This window comes from Oncorhynchus tshawytscha, linkage group LG05 (genome assembly GCF_018296145.1).
Source record: "Oncorhynchus tshawytscha isolate Ot180627B linkage group LG05, Otsh_v2.0, whole genome shotgun sequence".
In the NCBI taxonomy this organism is placed as follows: domain Eukaryota; kingdom Metazoa; phylum Chordata; class Actinopteri; order Salmoniformes; family Salmonidae; genus Oncorhynchus; species Oncorhynchus tshawytscha.
Genome location: NC_056433.1, coordinates 78748049 through 78768512, shown reverse-complemented (window position 1 = coordinate 78768512; position 20464 = coordinate 78748049). Strand labels below are relative to the sequence as shown.

Below are 20464 nucleotides of genomic sequence, written 5' to 3'. Positions count from 1 at the left end.
AAGGTTGCAAGATTGAATCCCTGAGCTGACAAGGTAAAAATCTGTCATTCTGCCCCTGAACAAGGCCGTCATTGAAAATAAGAATGTGTTCTTAACTAACTTGCCTCGTTAAATAAAGTTGTAATATATATATATATAAAAATACACAAAAAAAAAAAAAAAAAAAATTGGCAAAATCGGAGTCCAAAAATAGCGATTTCCGATTGTTATGAAACCTTGAAATCGGCCATTCCGATTAATCGGTCGACCTCTACACAGGACATATAGCTACTTGTATCATTTATGAATGGGAAGGATACATGAGATCGACTTTATTCAGTCAGGTCAACACCTTTTATAAATAAGCTCAGTGAATAGATTGACAGGCAGGTAAATGTTGAACTGGAATGTAAAAATGCACTGGCCCGACACATGGATCCTGGGCCATCGTTAATGTCAGACCCTGCATGTGAAAGAAAATCAAGGAATGTCCCAGAAAACAATTGGCGGAGTGGATTATATGGTATAATCCGTTCATTATATGGTATGTGCAAATTCATTCACATTATACTGGACCTGCAAATTCATGCTCTCTTTCTCCATGTAAAGAAATTAGACTTGCAACCACATTCTAGCGGGAGAGGGCTCTGTATACTTTTTTAAATGATTTCTTTTTTTGTAGCGAATTGAAAAGTAGCCTAGTTAATTTAAGTGGAAAAAAGTACCTGGCTTGAAAATTAGTCTGTATCGGCTGTTTTGCCGACAGCCGGCGCTAGTGGAAAACACTGCCTGCCTTTCAGGCCAGCTAGCAGAATTATATCTATGAATATTAGATGAGCTAGCAAGGTGTGAGAAAGAAGATCATTACCAGCCCTTTACAAATGGCTCTCTGCTGTATGACTGTACTATATAATCATCTGAGGAGAGATAGAGAGAGAGATGGGGAGAGGTAGAGGCTTTAGAGGAGAGCGGGATGAAGGGGTGGGCTTGAATAAGGGTGATTGCTATGGTAAGCGAGAGAAAGGGTGCTGGAAAGAGAGTGGTAAAGTGAACGAAGCAGATGAGGTGAGGGAGAGCGAGTGAATGAGAGAGAGCGCGTGAACCGGAGGGAGTGAGAAAGAAAATGATGAGTCTCAGACCAGCTAATTATGATTAGAGAAATAAAGAAGGAAGCAATCATATGCTAATTTCATGGCCTTATTATCTGCCATACTGAAAGTGATGACAGCTGTGGTTCTTCTCCTGTCCTTCCTCTCTCTGCTCACCCCTCACTCATTCTTCAGGAGTTGTAGAAATGAGCTCAACATGTTCATCCATCGTAGGTTTGTCATATCCAGCTGTGGGTCCTGTCATAATGAACAGCACAGAGCCATATGGCCTCACAGACAGACACACACACAGAGACAGACACACAGACCCTTCATTTTGGGTGTACCCCTATTGAATCTACAGTATTATCCATATTATTATAGTCTCATCCAACGGGGCTCTGAGGCATTTACGTTACCCCCTCCTCACACACAGACACACACACACACCTTCCTGCCTCTCACACAGACAGCCCCCCCCTCCTTTTCTCTGTCACGCTCAATTAGGTTCTTCATTTCCCCAGTTGCCCTCCTCACTGGTGTTATGCCAATCTTACCCCCTCTCGCTTTTCTCTCCCCCTCTTACTCTCTGATTTACTTAATTTGTCATCTTTCTCTCTGATTCACTTTATTTATCATCTTTCTCTCTGATTCACTTTATTTTATCATCTTTCTCTCTGATTCACTTCATTTATCATCTTTCTCTCTGATTCACTTCATTTATCATCTTACTCCCTGATTCACTTCATTTATCATCTTTCTCTCTGATTCACTTTATTTATCATCATATTCCACCCTGACTTTTTCTTTTGAGCACCATTTTCATGTTATCTGACGTCAGTGTTTTAAATAAGCTCACACACCAATTCACATGTTTTAAAACCCTCACTCTTACAGCAACAGTGCTGTGCTACATTAGTGGTTCCCAACCCAGGTCCTCCAGTACCCCCAACAGCACACCTGATTCAACTCGTCAACTAATTATCAAGCCCTCAGTCAGTTGAATCAGTTGTGTTTGGCCAGGGCTTCAACAAACCTGTGTTGGGGGTACTGGACTATATAAACTTAGAGAGAATGAACAGGATTCAATGCTCCTGAAACAGTTCATGCTGATGTAAAAATTGATTTTGAAATACATTTGATTGGTTAACACAGGCTTTTACTGTAGATACAAAGCTTCAGACAAAACTCTTTCCTCCCACACGTTAATGAGAGTCTGTGTTCAAGGTTGTTTCTCAAATTATTATATTTTTTTTTAAATGGCCTGAAGGTGATTTTGATGTTCCGTTATGGGAGAAATATTTCATTTTCGAATGAGCCTTTGTCTGATGTTATTCATTCTCAGGACCTTCGGGATTCTATTAGCAGCTTGTTTGATGTGAGCTTTATTCAATAACGCCACAAATCACTCAAAGACACTCCACTCTCACACAACGGAAGGGGGGTGGGTGAAAATATCCTATTTGAGTATTTATGACTCAGCCTCTGGCTATGCATCAATCTCTGTCAGAGCTAACCTTTGGTTACCGTGGCAGCAGTGATTGTGGTTCTGAGTGAAGTGTTTTATATAAAAAGACAGGTGTGTGTGTGTGTGTGTGTGTGTGTGTGTGTGTGTGTGTGTCAGGACTCAGAGCTGAGAATATTCCGCCTCAGTTTGTTTTGATGATTGACATATATTTATTATATACAGTGCCTTGCGAAAGTATTCGGCCCCCTTGAACTTTGCGACCTTTTGCCACATTTCAGGCTTCAAACATAAAGATATAAAACTGTATTTTTTTGTGAAGAATCAACAACAAGTGGGACACAATCATGAAGTGGAATGACATTTATTGGATATTTCAAACTTTTTTAACAAATCAAAAACTGAAAAATTGGGCGTGCAAAATTATTCAGCCCCTTTACTTTCAGTGCAGCAAACTCTCTCCAGTAGTTCAGTGAGGATCTCTAATGATCCAATGTTGACCTAAATGACTAATGATGATAAATACAATCCACCTGTGTGTAATCAAGTCTCCGTATAAATGCACCTGCACTGTGATAGTCTCAGAGGTCCGTTAAAAGCGCAGAGAGCATCATGAAGAACAAGGAACACACCAGGCAGGTCCGAGATACTGTTGTGAAGAAGTTTAAAGCCGGATTTGGATACAAAAAGATTTCCCAAGCTTTAAACATCCCAAGGAGCACTGTGCAAGCGATAATATTGAAATGGAAGGAGTATCAGACCACTGCAAATCTACCAAGACCTGGCCGTCCCTCTAAACTTTCAGCTTATACAAGGAGAAGACTGATCAGAGATGCAGCCAAGAGGCCCATGATCAGTCTGGATGAACTGCAGAGATCTACAGCTGAGGTGGGAGACTCTGTCCATAGGACAACAATCAGTCGTATATTGCACAAATCTGGCCTTTTTGGAAGAGTGGCAAGAACAAAGCCATTTCTTAAAGATATCCATAAAAAGTGTCGTTTAAAGTTTGCCACAAGCCACCTGGGAGACACACCAAACATGTGGAAGAAGGTGCTCTGGTCAGATGAAACCAAAATTGAACTTTTTGGCAACAATGCAAAACGTTATGTTTGGCGTAAAAGCAACACAGCTCATCACCCTGACCGCACCATCACCACTGTCAAACATGGTGGTGGCAGCATCATGGTTTGGGCTGGCTTTTCTTCAGCAGGGACAGGGAAGATGGTTAAAATTGATGGGAACATGGATGGAGCCAAATACAGGACCATTCTGGAAGAAAACCTGATGGAGTCTGCAAAAGACCTGAGACTGGGATGGAGATTTGTCTTCCAACAAGACAATGATCCAAAACATAAAGCAAAATCTACAATGGAATGTTTCAAAAATAAACATATCCAGGTGTTAGAATGGCCAAGTCAAAGTCCAGACCTGAATCCAATCGAGAATCTGTGGAAAGAACTGAAAACTGCTGTTCACAAATGCTCTCCATCCAACCTCACTGAGCTCGAGCTGTTTTGCAAGGAGGAATGGGGGAAAAAATTCAGTCTCTCGATGTGCAAAACTGATAGAGACATACCCCAAGCGACTTACAGCTGTAATCGCAGCAAAAGGTGGCGCTACAAAGTATTAACTTAATGGGGCTGAGTAATTTTGCACGCCCAATTTTTCAGTTTTTGATTTGTTAAAAAAGTTTGAAATATCCAATAAATGTCGTTCCACTTCATGATTGTGTCCCACTTGTTGTTGATTCTTCACAAAAAAAATACAGTTTTATATCTTTATGTTTGAAGCCTGAAATGTGGCAAAAGGTCGCAAAGTTCAAGGGGGCCGAATACTTTCGCAAGGCACTGTATATATATATATATATATATATATATATATATATATTGTTAAGAAGAGGGGCGGGGGGTATGCCTTATGACTAACGAGACGTGGTGTGATCATAACAACATACAGGAACTCAAGTCCTTCTGTTCACCTGACTTAGAATTCCTCACAATCAAATGTCGACCGCATTATCTACCAAGAGAATTCTCTTCGGTTATAATCACAGCCACATATATTCCCCCCCAAGCAGACACATCGATGGCCCTGAACGAACTTTATTTGACTCTATGTAAACTGGAAACCACATATCCGGAGGCTGCATTCATTGTAGCTGGGGATTTTAACAAGGCTAATCTGAAAACAAGACTCCCTAAATTCTATCAGCATATTGATTGTGCTACCAGGGATGGTAAAACCCTGGATCATTGTTATTCTAACTTCCGCGACGCATAAAAGGCCCTCCCCCGCCCTCCTTTTGGAAAAGCTGACCACGACTCCATTTTGTTGCTCCCAGCAAATAGACAGAGACTAAAACAGGAGGCTCCCTCCCTCAGGTCGGTTCAACTTTGGTCCGACCAATCTGATTCCATGCTTCAAGATTGCTTCGATCACGTGGATTGGGATATGTTCCGCACTGTGTCAAACAACAACATTGACGAATACGCTGATTCGGTGAGCGAGTTTATTAGCGAGTGCATCAGCGATTGTACCCACAGAAACTATTGAAACATTCTCAAACCAGAAACCGTGGATTGATGGCAGCATTCGCGCGAAACTGAAAGCGCGAACCACTGCTTTTAACCAGGGCAAGGTGACCGGAAACATCACCAAATACAAACAGTGTAGCTATTTAATCAAACAAGCTAAGCGTCAATATAGAGACAAAGTAGAGTCACAATTCAACGGCTCAGACACGAGGTATGTGGCAGGGTCTACAGTCAATCACGGATTACAAGAAGAACACCCTGTGCACTCACTTTCGTCATCATGAAGTGCTTTGAGAGACTAGTCAAGGACCATATCACCTCCACCCTACCTGACACCCTAGACCCACTCCAATTTGCTTACTGCCCCAATAGTTCCACAGACGACGCAATCACACTGCACACTGCCCTAACCCATCTGGACAAGAGGAATACCTATGTGAGAATGCTGTTCGTCGACTACAGCTCAGCATTTACCACCAAAGTACCCTCCAAACTCATCATCAAGACCCTGGGTCTCGACCCCTCCCTGTGCAACTGGGTACTGGACTTCCTGACGGGCCGCCCCCAGGTGGTGAGGGTAGGTAACAACATCTCCACCCCGCTGACCCTCAACACTGGGGCCCCACAAGGGTGCGTTCTGAGCCCTCTCCTGTACTCCCTGTTCACCCACGACTGAGTGGCCATGCACGCCTCCAACTCAATCATCAAGTTTGCAGACAACACTACAGTGGTAGGTTTGATTACCAACAACAACGAGACGGCCTACAGGGAGGAGGTGAGGGCCATCGGAGTATGGTGTCAGGAAAATAACCTCACACTCAACAAAGGAGATGATCGTGGACTTCAGGAAACCGCAGAGTGAGCACCCCCCTATCCACATCGACGAGACAGTAGTGGAGAGGGTTTTAAGTTCCTCGGCGTACACATCACGGACAAACTGAATTGGTCCACCCACACAGACAGCGTGGTGAAAAAGGCGCAGCAGCGCCTCTTCAACGTCAGGAGGCTGAAGAAATTTGGCTTGTCACCAAAAGCACTCACAAACTTTTACAGATGCACAATCGAGAGCATCCTGTCGGGCTGTATCACCGCCTGGTACGGAAACTGCTCCACTTACATTGAGTGGCTGCTGCTAACATACTGACTCAACTCCAGCCACTTTAATAATGGAAAAATTGATGGAAAAATGTATCACTAGCCACTTTAAACAATGCCACTGAACATAATGTTTACATACCCTACATTACTCATCTCATATGTATATACTGTACCCTATATCATTTACTGCATCTTGCCATCTTTATGTAGTACATGTATCACTAGCCACTTTAAACAATGCCACTTTTGTTTACATACCCTACATTACTCATCTCATATGTATATACTGTACTCTATACCATCTACTGCATCTTACCTATGCCGTTCTGTACCATCACTCATTCATATATCTTTATGCACATATTCTTTATCCCTTTACACTTGTAGTTGTAAGGTAGTTATAAGGTAGTTGTTGTGGAATTGTTAGGTTAGATTACTCGTTGGTTATTACTGCATTGTCGGAACTAGAAGCACAAGCATTTCGCTAGACTCGCATTACCATCTGCTAACCATGTGTATGTGACAAATAACATTTGATTTGATTAATAAAAGTAGAGAGACAGACGGACAGCTAATTAGTGTGTTGTGCTTGCACTCGTGTTTGTGTGAGAAGCGAAGAGCCTAATGCATTAGAATATATTCTGAGAAGCTTACCTTCTGGCAAGAGTCTTAAGAGTCCACTTTGACCCACAATTGTGTGTGTGCGTGTGTGTGTGTGGTGTGTTGGCACGATGAAAACCACCTCTATGAAGTTGACCTCATATGTCACATTCAGTGTGTTCTCATTCAATTAGGCTGGTTAATATGTTGTAGGCTGGTTAATATGTTGTAGACTGGTTAATATGTTATAGACTGGTTAATATGTTATAGACTGGTTAATATGTTATAGACTGGTTAATATGTTGTAGACTGGTTAATATGTTATAGACTGGTTAATATGTTATAGACTGGTTAATATGTTATAGACTGGTTAATATGTTGTAGACTGGTTAATATGTTGTAGACTGGTTAATATGTTGTAGACTGGTTAATATGTTGTAGACTGGTTAATATGTTGTAGACTGGTTAATATGTTGTAGACTGGTTAATATGTTATAGACTGGTTAATATGTTATAGACTGGTTAATATGTTATAGACTGGTTAATATGTTGTAGACTGGTTAATATGTTATAGACTGGTTAATATGTTATAGACTGGTTAATATGTTATAGACTGGTTAATATGTTGTAGACTGGTTAATATGTTGTAGACTGGTTAATATGTTACTGGTTAATATGTTATAGACTGGTTAATATGTTGACTGGTTAATATGTTGTAGACTGGTTAATATGTTATAGACTGGTTAATATGTTGTAGACTGGTTAATATGTTATAGACTGGTTAATATGTTATAGACTGGTTAATATGTTAAGACTGGTTAATATGTTATAGACTGGTTAATATGTTATAGACTGGTTAATATGTTATAGACTTGGTTAATATGTTGTAGACTGGTTAATATGTTGTAGACTGGTTAATATGTTGTAGACTGGTTAATATGTTGTAGACTGTTGTAGACTTTAATATGTTGTAGACTGGTTAATATGTTGTAGACTGGTTAATATGTTGTAGACTGGTTAATATGTTGTAGACTGGTTAATATGTTATAGACTGGTTAAGACTGGTTAATATGTTATAGACTGGTTAATATGTTATAGACTATATGTTATAGACTGGTTAATATGTTGTAGACTGGTTAATATGTTGTAGACTGGTTAATATGTTGTAGACTGGTTAATATGTTATATGGTTAATATGTTATAGACTGGTTAATATGTTGTAGACTGGTTAATATGTTATAGACTGGTTAATATGTTGTAGACTGGTTAATATGTTATAGACTGGTTAATATGTTATAGACTGGTTAATATGTTATAGACTGGTTAATATGTTGTAGACTGGTTAATATGTTGTAGACTGGTTAATATGTTGTAGACTGTTGTAGACTGGTTAATATGTTGTAGACTGGTTAATATGTTATAGACTGGTTAATATGTTGTAGACTGGTTAATATGTTGTTAATATGTTGTAGACTGGTTAATATGTTATAGACTTGGTTAATATGTTATAGACTGGTTAATATGTTATAGACTGGTTAATATGTTATAGACTGGTTAATATGTTGTAGACTGGTTAATATGTTGTAGACTGGTTAATATGTTATAGACTGGTTATATGTTATAGACTGGTTAATATGTTATACTGGTTAATATGTTATGGTTAATATGTTGTAGACTGGTTAATATGTTATAGACTGGTTAATATGTTATAGACTGGTTAATATGTTGTAGACTGGTTAATATGTTGTAGACTGGTTAATATGTTATAGACTGGTTAATATGTTATAGACTGGTTAATATGTTATAGACTGACTGGTTAATATGTTGTAGACTGGTTAATATGTTGACTAGACTGGTTAATATGTTGACTGGTTAATATGACTGGTTATAGACTAATATGTTGTAGACTGGTTAATATGTTGTAGACTGGTTAATATGTTATAGACTGGTTAATATGTTATAGACTAGTTACTGGTTAATATGTTGTAGACTGGTTAATATGTTGTAGACTGGTTAATATGTTGTAGACTGGTTAATATGTTGTAGACTGGTTAATATGTTATGTTATAGACTGGTTAATATGTTATACTGGTTAATATGTTATAGACTGGTTAATATGTTGTAGACTTAATATGTTATAGACTGGTTAATATGTTGTAGACTGGTTAATATGTTGTAGACTGGTTAATATGTTGTAGACTGGTTAATATGTTGTAGACTGGTTAATATGTTGTAGACTGGTTAATATGTTGTAGACTGGTTAATATGTTGTAGACTGGTTAATATGTTGTAGACTGGTTAATATGTTGTAGACTGGTTAATATGTTGTAGACTGGTTAATATGTTGTAGACTGGTTAATATGTTGTAGACTGGTTAATATGTTGTAGACTGGTTAATATGTTGTAGACTGGTTAATATGTTGTAGACTGGTTAATATGTTGTAGACTGGTTAATATGTTATAGACTGGTTAATAGGACAAGCAAGCTGTCGATGGATGACTATAGGCATTACCTCATCCCCCTGGTCACATGACCAGAAGAGACATGGATGACTCACACATACGGTCACATCTGTGGCCCCTCACCGCTTCCATTACACCACTTTACAACACAGCTGCTCAGATTAGAGTCTCTCTCTCACACACCGTGTCTGAGAAGGGAGTCGCCTCATTGCCTCAGACAGATCCTCAGCTTATTCTCTGTGGAGGTGGTTGGTGTGAGAGACAGAAAGGTCAGGGTTGTTCCCACTGTCTTCATGTCTTCCTGCTAGCCAGAATTGGGAGAGGGGGCGAGGGAGAGAGGGATAGAGAGTGAAGGGGGAGACAGAGAGCGTAATGTTGACTGTTCATTTTCATTGTTTATTTCATTTTTGTTAATTATCTTATGTTCCCCATGCCAATAAAGCCCTTGAATTGAATAGAGACAGAGGGAGTGAAAGAGAGGTGGAGTAGAGAGACAGATGCATAGAAAAGGCTGATGCTACATACTGAAGGAGCCATCACTGCTACATCTTCCTCCCCAGTGAACTGCCTTTTCCAGCCATAGATATTCACTACTATGAAGTCCAGACAGGCAGATAGACATGGTCCTCAGACTGACTCTCAGACACGGTCAGGAACATAACGGCCAAATCCCCTGCCTGGTCTCAAAAGCCATCAGCTCTGGGACTTTGTGTGTGCCTGGGACCATGTGTGTGTGCAGCCCTAGCATGTGTGTGTGCAGCCCTAGCATGTGTGTGTGCAGCCCTAGCATAGTCATTTCCTGCCATCCTCCCTAGTTTTATGTAGGCTATTTAATCATAATAATGGCGAAAGAAAATACATTTTAGACCTGATTTCTCCAAAATGTTATTCCGCTGCAAAATGGTTTATTATTATAATTTATATGAACTATCAATTTAATTATACATATTCTCTTTTACCGAAAGTGAATAGATCAGTTGATAGCGATAGAGTCACACATTGTAAAAGATTACTTCCCAAGCAAAGTGGAATTGTTTTGACTCCTGGACTTTAGAAGGTCCTAGCTCAGCTTCCCATGTGCATTAGAAGGTCCTAGCTCAGCTTCCCATGTGCATTAGTAGGTCCTAGCTCAGCTTCCCATGTGCATTAGTAGGTCCTAGCTCAGCTTCCCATGTGCATTAGTAGGTCCTAGCTCAGCTTCCCATGTGCATTAGTAGGTCCTAGCTCAGCTTCCCATGTGCATTAGAAGGTCCTAGCTCAGCTTCCCATGTGCATTAGAAGGTCCTAGCTCAGCTTCCCATGTGCATTAGTAGGTCCTAGCTCAGCTTCCCATGTGCATTAGTAGGTCCTAGCTCAGCTTCCCATGTGCATTAGTAGGTCCTAGCTCAGCTTCCCATGTGCATTAGTAGGTCCTAGCTCAGCTTCCCATGTGCATTAGTAGGTCCTAGCTCAGCTTCCCATGTGCATTAGAAGGTCCTAGCTCAGCTTCCCATGTGCATTAGAAGGTCCTAGCTCAGCTTCCCATGTGCATTAGTAGGTCCTAGCTCAGCTTCCCATGTGCATTAGTAGATCCTAGCTCAGCTTCCCATGTGCATTAGTAGGTCCTAGCTCAGCTTCCCATGTGAATTAGAAGGTCCTAGCTCAGCTTCCCTCTCTGGACTGGTGTAGAATACAGACCCCTACTCCCATGCAGTATGCTAGTCTCTGGACTGGTGGAGATTACAGACCCCTACTCCCATGCAGTATGCTAGTCTCTGGCCTGGTGTAGATTACAGACCCCTACTCCCATGCAGTATGCTAGTCTCTGGCCTGGTGTAGAATACAGACCCCTACTCCCATGCAGTATGCTAGTCTCTGGCCTGGTGTGGACCACTGAGCTACAGTCTTTTAATATATCAAAATAATAACATATTCCATTTAGCAGATGCTTTTATCCAAAGCGACTTAAAGTCATGTGTGCATACATTTTAGATATGTGTGGTCCCGGGAATCAAACCCACTACCATGGCGTTACGAGCACCATGCTCTACCAACTGAGCTACAGAGGACTTACCTCTTCTCCACTCATCTCTGTGTGTCTGTGTGCTTTCAGCCCTGGTCGCTCACCCATCTCTTTTGACCATGAGGTCGTCATGATGAACCATGTGTACAAGGAGCGCTTTCCCAAGGTACCGACCGACCAGGACAAACACTTTATTAATTTGTTTATTATGACTTATTTGACATAAATACATTCAGAAATGAAATACCTGTAAATAAAATACTAACCATTTTATGACAGTCCTTGAAATGGCTTTTCCATTGTAATACAGCTTACTGTGAGCTGTGTGGTCGGGGCTGTATGTGTGACTCACCTCAACCCCCTCCTCCTGCAGGCCACGGCTCAAATGGAGGACCGTCTGGCTGACTTCCTGTCGTCCTCGGCCCCTGACAAGGTGATGCCCCTGGCCGACGGGGTCCTCAGCTTCATCCACCACCAGGTCATAGAGCTGTCCAGAGACTGCCTGGTTAAAAGCCGAGAGGGCTGCATCACGTCACGCTACTTTTACGAACTGCAGGAGAACCTGGAGAAACTACTGCAAGATGTAAGTAGACTGTGTTGTTTCTCTTTGGGGGCTTCTAGCGCTATTTTCTGACTTTCACCAACATCCATTAGAATAATCCATGAAGTGAATATATCGTCCAACTCCTGTTAATTTAGAGACCGGAGACAGAAATCATGTGAGTCATGTTTGTTCACCCGTCACATATATTTTCAATAAGGTGCTCACTGATCATCATTAAGTCTGTCAGGAAGCCACTTTGACCTGTTTAGTCCATCAGAAACACCCTCCCTCTCTCTCTCCATCCCTCCCTCTCTCTCCATCCCTCCCTCTCTCTCACTCCATCCCTCTCTCTCTCTCTCTCCATCCCTCCCTCTCTCTCTCTCCATCCCTCTCTCTCTCTCTCCATCCCTCCTCTCTCTCTCCATCCCTCCCTCTCTCTCCATCCCTCCCTCTCTCTCCATCCCCCTCCTCTCTCTCCATCCCTCCCTCTCTCTCCATCCCTCCCTCTCTCTCCATCCCTCCCTCTCTCTCCATCCCTCCCTCTCTCTCTCTCCATCCCTCCCTCTCTCTCTCTCCATCCCTTCTCTCTCTCTCCATCCCTCCCTCTCCATCCATCCCCTCCCTCTCTCTCTCCATCCCTCCCTCTCTCTCCATCCCTCCCTCTCTCTCCTCCATCCCTCCCTCTCCCTCCCTCTCTCCATCCCTCCCTCTCTCTTTCCATCCCTCCCTCTCTCTCTCTCCATCCCTCCCTCTCTCTCTCTCCATCCCTCCCTCTCTCTCTCTCCATCCCTCCCTCTCTCTCTCTCCATCCCTCCCTCTCTCTCACTCCATCCCTCCCTCTCTCTTTCCATCCCTCCCTCTCTCTCTCTCCATCCCTCCCTCTCTCTCTCTCCATCCCTCCCTCTCTCTCTCTCCATCCCTCCCTCTCTCTCTCTCCATCCCTCCCTCTCTCTCTCTCCATCCCTCCCTCTCTCTCTCTCCATCCATCCCTCTCTCTCCATCCCTCCCTCTCTCTCACTCCATCCCTCCCTCTCTCTCCATCCCTCCCTCTCTCTCTCCATCCCTCCCTCTCTCTCCATCCCTCCCTCTCTCTCCTCCATCCCTCCCTCTCTCTTTCCATCCCTCCCTCTCTCTCTCTCCATCCCTCCCTCTCTCTCTCTCCATCCCTCCCTCTCTCTCTCTCCATCCCTCCCTCTCTCTTTCTCCATCCCTCCCTCTCTCTTTCTGTTCATATGAGGCACAGCCCCCACACCTGCCTCCAATATGTTAGTCACAAGATGGGTTGGTGATGTCTGTGTTAGGGTTTCAGGGACATTCCATGGTGTGTGATGTCATTGATATCTCCATTAGCTCTGTTACAGAGCTGGGGGGCTCGCAGTGGCCTCGTACTGCCCACCCCAGTCGCAGGTGGGGTGTGTGTCTCCCTCTCCTCTCCCTGATTCTAATTTCACACCCCAGCAGTCAGCGAGGGTGACAGATGACTCTCCCAGACACCCAGGAGGAGGGGTGCACTGAGAGTGAGAGAGCGAGACGGGGGGGACGAAGGGAAGGATGAAGCCATAAAAGGAGGGGTCTGCAGGGAGTTTTCCAGTCTTGGATTGGCTGTTTAAACCATCCCGCGTTAGGGCTCATGCCTGTTGAAATGTGGTTAGTGTGTGAGAGCGGAGTAGACAGAGTATTAACCCCACGACAACCACACTCTGGCCACATCTGGAGAACGGAACAGAGAAAATGTTGTAGCAGAACAAGAGAGAACAGAGAGAACGTTGTAGCAGAACAAGAGAGAACAGAGAGAAGAAGTGCGAGGATGACATCACCTCCAGGGCACTAATTGGGCGACAGGGTTGGGGAGCAGAGCGGAGCGCGGCAGGTGGCGGCGATATAAAGATGAGGCATTGAACAGGTACCCGGAGAGGAGGGTTTCATTCTCTGGACAATGTCTGGCGTGTCATGGCAGAGGAGGCTAGAGGAAGAGGAGGTTCTGCAACATGTTCTGGAACAGAGGAGGCTAGAGGAAGAGGAGGTGCTGCAACATGTTCTGGAACAGAGGAGGCTAGAGGAAGAGGAGGTTCTGCAACATGTTCTGGAACAGAGGAGCTGGAGGAGAGAGTGGAGCACACTCACATGGGATCACAACTCTTTTCCAGTTGAGTCTCGGGTCTTGTCTCCTGTCTGTTTGCAGTTGGGGGGGTGATGTTTGGATTGAGGTCAGGGTGCTGGTCTTTGCTGGATCATTGTGGTTTGTTACAGGTATATCTGTGAGGGACAGGTATGGGATTGGAGAGTTTATGTTTATTAAGTAACCAACGTTGATGTATACGTTAACTGTTTTGGCTTGAAAAGGAGCACATACCTGTGGAAGTATTGTGTCTGGTACACAACTTACTATGATGATTCAGTGTATGATATTTGACACTGCACATTTAACGCTCTCTCTCTTGCAGTCAGTGAGTCTGTGTTGTCAGCCAGTGGTGGCCATCAGTGCTCTTCTTCATTGTCTTTTCCCTCTCTGTCTGTCTGTCCTGTCAGAGCTCCAGGCCACTACTGTAACCCTCCTCTAGCCATCCGTTCCACCCCACATAGGGACACCATTAAAAACCTCACAGGAGACCACCTCATCCACCTTAACCTCTACCCCAGGCCTCAGTGACCTGTCACCATAGCAACCCCCACCTCTGGCCCCGTGGAGGACCCCAGGGTAACCTCAGCTCAGAACTGTCCATCGGTCACAGTGTGTCATAGGTAGTCCTGTGGCAGGCTGTCCATCGCTCACAGTTACAGCATCTTACAGGCAGTTTAGAAGACACACAAATACAGAGACACTGTTCACACAAACACACACACAACCTATCTCACACACACGTAGACTGTCTCTCACACACACGTAGACTGTCTCTCACACACACGTAGACTGTCTCTCACACACACACAACCTATCTCACACACACGTAGACTGTCTCTCACACACACGTAGACTGTCTCTCACACACACACAACTGTCTCACACACACACACGTAGACTGTCTCACACACACGTAGACTGTCTCACACACGTAGACTGTCTCTCACACACACGTAGACTGTCTCACACACACGTATACTGTCTCTCACACACACGTATACTGTCTCTCACACACACGTAGACTGTCTCTCACACACACGTAGACTGTCTCTCACACACACGTAGACTGTCTCACACACACGTAGACTGTCTCACACACACGTATACTGTCTCTCACACACACGTATACTGTCTCTCACACACACGTATACTGTCTCTCACACACACGTATACTGTCTCTCACACGCACAGACTCTCTCACACGCACTTAGACTGTTTCTCACACACACATCACCCACACAGTGTGGTTAATTAGCGGCTGTAAACATGAATGACAGTCCCACTGCTGCCCCATTAATCACCGATCACTCGTCTGTACTGGTAGGAGATCAGCCTCTCCCTCAAATTCCGCCCTCCACCTCCAGCACTTTGCAGCTTTCATTACCTTCATCAATTATTCAGGGGTAGAAAGGAGCCCCTGGGGCCTCTGCTGCCTGCCTGGTCTGCCTGTCTAGCTACCTGCCTAAAAAAAGTGGCCCCAAAAAGTAATTGGTAATGGTAATTGGGCCATGATTAGGCCTACTACAGGTTTAGATAGCTGGTCGCTAGACTAACTTTTCCAATCTAAAGCATGTTAGCTGGCGTGGCTAATTGACTGACATAACAAGAGAGAAACTGGTAATGCACAACCACATGTAGAGATTGCACCTTGTGTATTCTACTGTAGCTCAACAGTAAGTTGAGACCCTGACTGAGGGGTGGGGGCCGTCAGTTGCCCATGCCTGGTGTAAACTATCAAATCAAACTTTATTTGTCACATGCGCCGAATACAACCAGTGTAAACCTTACCGTGAAATGCACTGTTGGTTAAATCCTTAACCACCGTACAGTTCAAGAAAGAGTTAAGAAAATATTGACCAAATAAACTAAAGTAAAAAATAATGCAAAGTAACACAATAAAATAACAATAACGAGGCTATATACAGGGGGTATCGGTACCGAGTCAGTGTGTGGGGGTACAGGTTAGTCGAGGTAAACTGTACATGGAGGCAGGGGTGAAGTGACTATGCATAAATAATAAACAGCGAGTAGCAGCAGTGTAAAAAACAAACGATAGTTATTGGTCTACACACTATCTTCTCTATCTTCTACCCCCTCCAGGTAGTACTGATGGTTCATACCACCGGTGTGCTCGTCTTACTCTGCTGTCCTCTCTGGGTTCATGTCTAGGCTCACGAGCGCTCGGAGAGTGTGGAGGTTACCTTCGTCACCCAGCTGGTGAGGAAGCTGATGATGGTCATCGCTCGTCCTGCACGCCTGTTAGAATGTCTGGTAAGAGGAACATGACGGGGAATAATCTGAGATGTTTAACAACAATGTTTTCTTCAAATGAATGAACATCTTCATCCTAAGTGCTGAGGAAGATAAATGATGAGTGTCTATCAGGGTTTACCGCTGTGAATAATGACTCGTTTTCAAATCCTTTTCTTATTTTTTTCATAAATTGCTTCCGGTTTGCAAGCCAGTCATTTTCCTCTCATATTTAATAAGCCACCTAGTCACTCAGCAAGGGAAATTAAAGAGATGTACTCCTTATTGTGTGGTAACTCAAGCATGCCACTGTATTTACTGTCTTCAGAGACAGATGCAGCTCACATGAAAACTACAACACATGTTTATGTATCACCCATAAGGGCTTCCATCCATCCAGTCTCCCAGCTCCTTCTCTCCAACAGCCCCAGCACGCTGCTGCGCTCTGCCCAGCCGGGGAGAGGGGAGTGGGGCTAGAGACGGTGCTTCATCATCCCCCCTCCTCCTTCATGGCTAAGCAGCTGGAACCTTCCCTCCACCTCATCCCTCTCTCTGGAGATGGGAGAGAGGGAATGAGAGAGAGGGAGGGAGGGAATGAGAGAGAGGGAGGAAGGGAATGAGAGAGAGGGAATGAGAGCGAGCGAGGGAGGGAATGAGAGCGAGCGAGGGAGGGAATGAGAGCGAGCGAGGGAGGGAATGAGAGCGAGGGAGGGAGGGAATGAGAGCGAGGGAGGGAGGGAATGAGAGAGAGGGAGGGAGGGAATGAGAGGGAGGGAGGGAGGGAATGAGAGGGAGGGAGGAGGAGGGAGGAAGGAAGGGAATGAGAGAGAGGGAGGGAGGGAAGGAAGGAATGAATGAGAGAGGGAGGGAGGAAGGAAGGGAATGAGAGAGAGAGAGGGAGGGAGGAAGGAATGAGAGAGAGGGAGGGAGGGGGAATGAGAGCGAGCGAGGGAGGGAATGAGAGCGAGCGAGGGAGGGAATGAGAGCGAGCGAGGGAGGGAATGAGAGCGAGCGAGGGAGGGAATGAGAGCGAGGGAGGGAGGGAATGAGAGCGAGGGAGGAAGGGAATGAGAGCGAGGGAGGAAGGGAGGGAATGAGAGAGAGGGGGGGAGGAGGGAAGGAATGAGAGAGGAATGAGGGAGGGAGGAAGGAAGGGAATGAGAGAGAGGGAGGAAGGGAGGGAATGAGAGAGAGGGAGGAAGGGAATGAGAGAGAGGGAGGAAGGGAGGGAATGAGAGAGAGGGAGGAAGGGAATGAGAGAGAGGGAGGAAGGGAATGAGAGAGAGGGAGGGAGGGAGGGAATGAGAGCGAGCGAGGGAGGGAATGAGAGCGAGGGAGGGGGAATGAGAGCGAGGGAGGGAGGGAATGAGAGCGAGGGGAGGGAGGGAATGAGAGCGAGGAGGGGGAGGGAATGAGAGGAGGGAGGGAGGAATGAGAGGGAGGGAGGAGGGAATGAGAGGGACGGAGGGAGGAAGGGAATGGGAGGGACGGAGGAGGAGGGAATGAGAGGGACGGAGGGAGGGAGGGAATGAGAGCGAGGGAGGAAGGGAGGGAATGAGAGGGGGAGGAAGGAAGGGAATGAGAGAGAGGGAGGGAGGAAGGAAGAGGTAATGAGAGAGAGGGAGGAAGGGAGGGAATGAGAGGGAGGAAGGGAATGAGAGAGAGGGGAGGAAGGAGGGAATGAGAGAGGGAGGAAGGGAATGAGAGAGAGGGAGGAAGGGAATGAGAGAGAGGGAGGGAGGGAGGGAATGAGAGAGAGGGAGGGAGGGAGGGAATGAGAGAGAGGGAGGGGGAGGGAAATGAGAGAGAGGGAGGGAGGAGGGAATGAGAGCGAGGGAGGGGAGGGAATGAGAGGGAGGGAGGGAGGGAATGAGAGAGAGGAGGAAGGAAGGGAATGAGAGAGAGGGAGGGAGGGAATGAGAGCGAGGGAGGAAGGAATGAGAGGGACGGAGGGAGGAAGGGAATGGGAGGGAGGAAGGGGAATGGAGAGGGACGGAGAGGGAGGGAGGGAATGAGAGAGAGGGAGGAAGGGAGGGAATGAGAGAGAGGGAGGGAGGAAGGGAATGAGAGAGAGGGAATGAGAGGGAGGGGGAATGAGAGAAGAGAGGGAGGGAATGAGAGAGAGGGAGGAAGGGAATGAGAGCGAGGGAGGGAGGGAATGAGAGCGAGGGAGGAAGGGAATGAGAGGAGGGAGGAGGGAGGGAATGAGAATGAGAGGGAGGGAGGAAGGAAGGGAATGAGAGAGGGGAGGAAGGGAGGGAATGAGAGAGAGGGAGGAAGGGAGGGAATGAGAGAGAGGGAGGAAGGGAGGGAATGAGAGAGAGGGAGGAAGGAAGGGAATGAGAGAGAGGGGAGGAGGGAGGGAATGAGAGAGAGGGAGGAAGGGAATGAGAGAGAGGGAGGAAGGGAATGAGAGAGAGGGAGGAAGGGAATGAGGGAGGTAGAGAGGGAGGAAGGGAATGAGAGGGAGGGAGGGAGGGAGGGAATGAGAGGAGGTAGAGGGAGGGAATGAGAGGGACGGAGGTTTTTGAAAAAGGCAGCCAACAAGATGGGTTTTTACAAAGGGATGCAGGGAATGAAGAGGGACGTGAGGGAGGAAGGGAACTGGGAGGGGTAGGGAGGGAGGAAGGGAATGAGAGGGAGGGGGGTAGGGGGGAAGGGAATGAGAGGGAGGGAGGGAGGAAGGGAATGAGAGAGAGGGAGGGAGGAAGGGAATGAGAGAGAGGGAGGGAGGAAGGGAATGAGAGAGAGGGAGGGAGGAAGGGAATGAGAGAGAGGGAGGGAATGAGAGAGAGGGAGGAAGGGAATGAGAGGGAGGTAGAGAATTAGAGGCAGGTAGAGGGAGGGAATGAGAGGGAGGTAGAGAATTAGAGGCAGGTAGAGGGAGGGAATGAGAGGGAGGTAGAGAATTAGAGGGAATTAGAGAGGAGGTAGAGGGAGGGAACCTGCCCCAGTGCTCACGTCTGTGTTTTTGAAAAATCACATGCAGCCACACAAGATGGGTTTTTACAAATGGATGCACACAGCTTGAAGAGAGGTGGTGGGGTGGTAAGGGGGTAGACTGGGGTGGTAAGGGGGTAGACTGGGGTGGTAAGGGGGTAGACTGGGGTGGTAAGGGGGTAGACTGGGGTGGTAAGGGGGGGGTAGACTGGGGTGGTAAGGGGGTAGACTGGGGTGGTAAGGGGGTAGACTGGGGTGGTAAGGGGGGGTAGACTGGGGTGGTAAGGGGGTAGACTGGGGTGGTAAGGGGGTAGACTGGGGTGGTAAGGGGGTAGACTGGGGTGGTAAGGGGGTAGACTGGGGTGGTAAGGGGGTAGACTGGGGTGGTAAGGGGGTAGACTGGGGTGGTAAGGGGGTAGACTGGGGTGGTAAGGGGGGTGGTAAGGGGGTAGACTGGGGTGGTAAGGGGGTAGACTGGGGTGGTAAGGGGGTAGACTGGGGTGGTAAGGGGGTAGACTGGGGTGAAGGAGGGTAGACTGGGGTGAAGGAGGGTAGACGGGGTGGAAGGAGGGTAGACGGGGTGGAAGGAGGGTAGACGGGGTGGAAGGAGGGTAGACTGGGGTGGAAGGAGGGTAGACTGGGGTGGAAGGAGGGTAGACTGGGGTGAAGGAGGGTAGACGGGGTGGAAGGAGGGTAGACGGGGTGGAAGGAGGGTAGACGGGTGGAAGGAGACGGTGGAAGGACGGGGTGGAAGGAGGGTAGACGGGGTGGAAGGAGGGTAGACTGGGGTGGAAGGAGGGTAGACGGGGTGGAAGGAGGGTAGACTGGGGTGGTGGAGGGTAGACTGGGGTGGTGGAGGGGCTAGACTGGGGTGGTAAGGGGGTAGACTGGGGTGGAGGAGGGTAGACGCGTGGAGGAAGGTAGACTGGGGTGGTGGGGGTAGGTTGGCGTAGAAGGAGGGTAGACTGGGGTGGTGGTGGGGGTAGACTGGGGGAGTAGATTGGGATGGTAGGGGAAGACTGGGGTGGTTGTGGGGTGGTGGAGGGTAGACTTTGGGGGTAGATTGGGGTGGTGGGGGTAGACTGGGGTGGTGAGGAGTAGACTGGGGGACTAGATTGGGATGGTGGGGGAAGACTGAGGTGGTTGTGGAGTGGTGGAGGGTAGACTGGGGTGGTGGGGGAGTAGATTGGGATGGTGGGGGTAGACTGGGGGGTGGGCGGGTAGATTGGGATGGTGGGGGTAGACTGGGGGGTGGGCGGGTAGATTGGGATGGTGGGGGTAGACTGGGGGTGGGCGGGTAGGTTGGGATGGTGGGGGTAGACTGGGGGTGGGCGGGTAGATTGGGATGGTGGGGGTAGACTGGGGGTGGGGGGAGT

The 20464-nt window shown here is 46.6% G+C and overlaps 1 protein-coding gene across 7 annotated transcripts in view; it reads left to right on the top strand.

Annotated features, from left to right (window-relative positions):
* Nucleotides 1-20464, top strand: part of mast2 (microtubule associated serine/threonine kinase 2) — a 341277-nt gene that overhangs the window by 301132 nt on the left and 19681 nt on the right. For all 7 annotated transcript variants that reach the window (XM_042322430.1, XM_042322426.1, XM_042322427.1 and 4 more), the window contains 3 exons: nt 11323-11398; nt 11606-11815; nt 16068-16169. In XM_042322430.1, coding sequence (XP_042178364.1) covers nt 11323-11398; nt 11606-11815; nt 16068-16169 — 388 coding nt within the window. The remainder of the gene's footprint in view (nt 1-11322; nt 11399-11605; nt 11816-16067; nt 16170-20464) is intronic.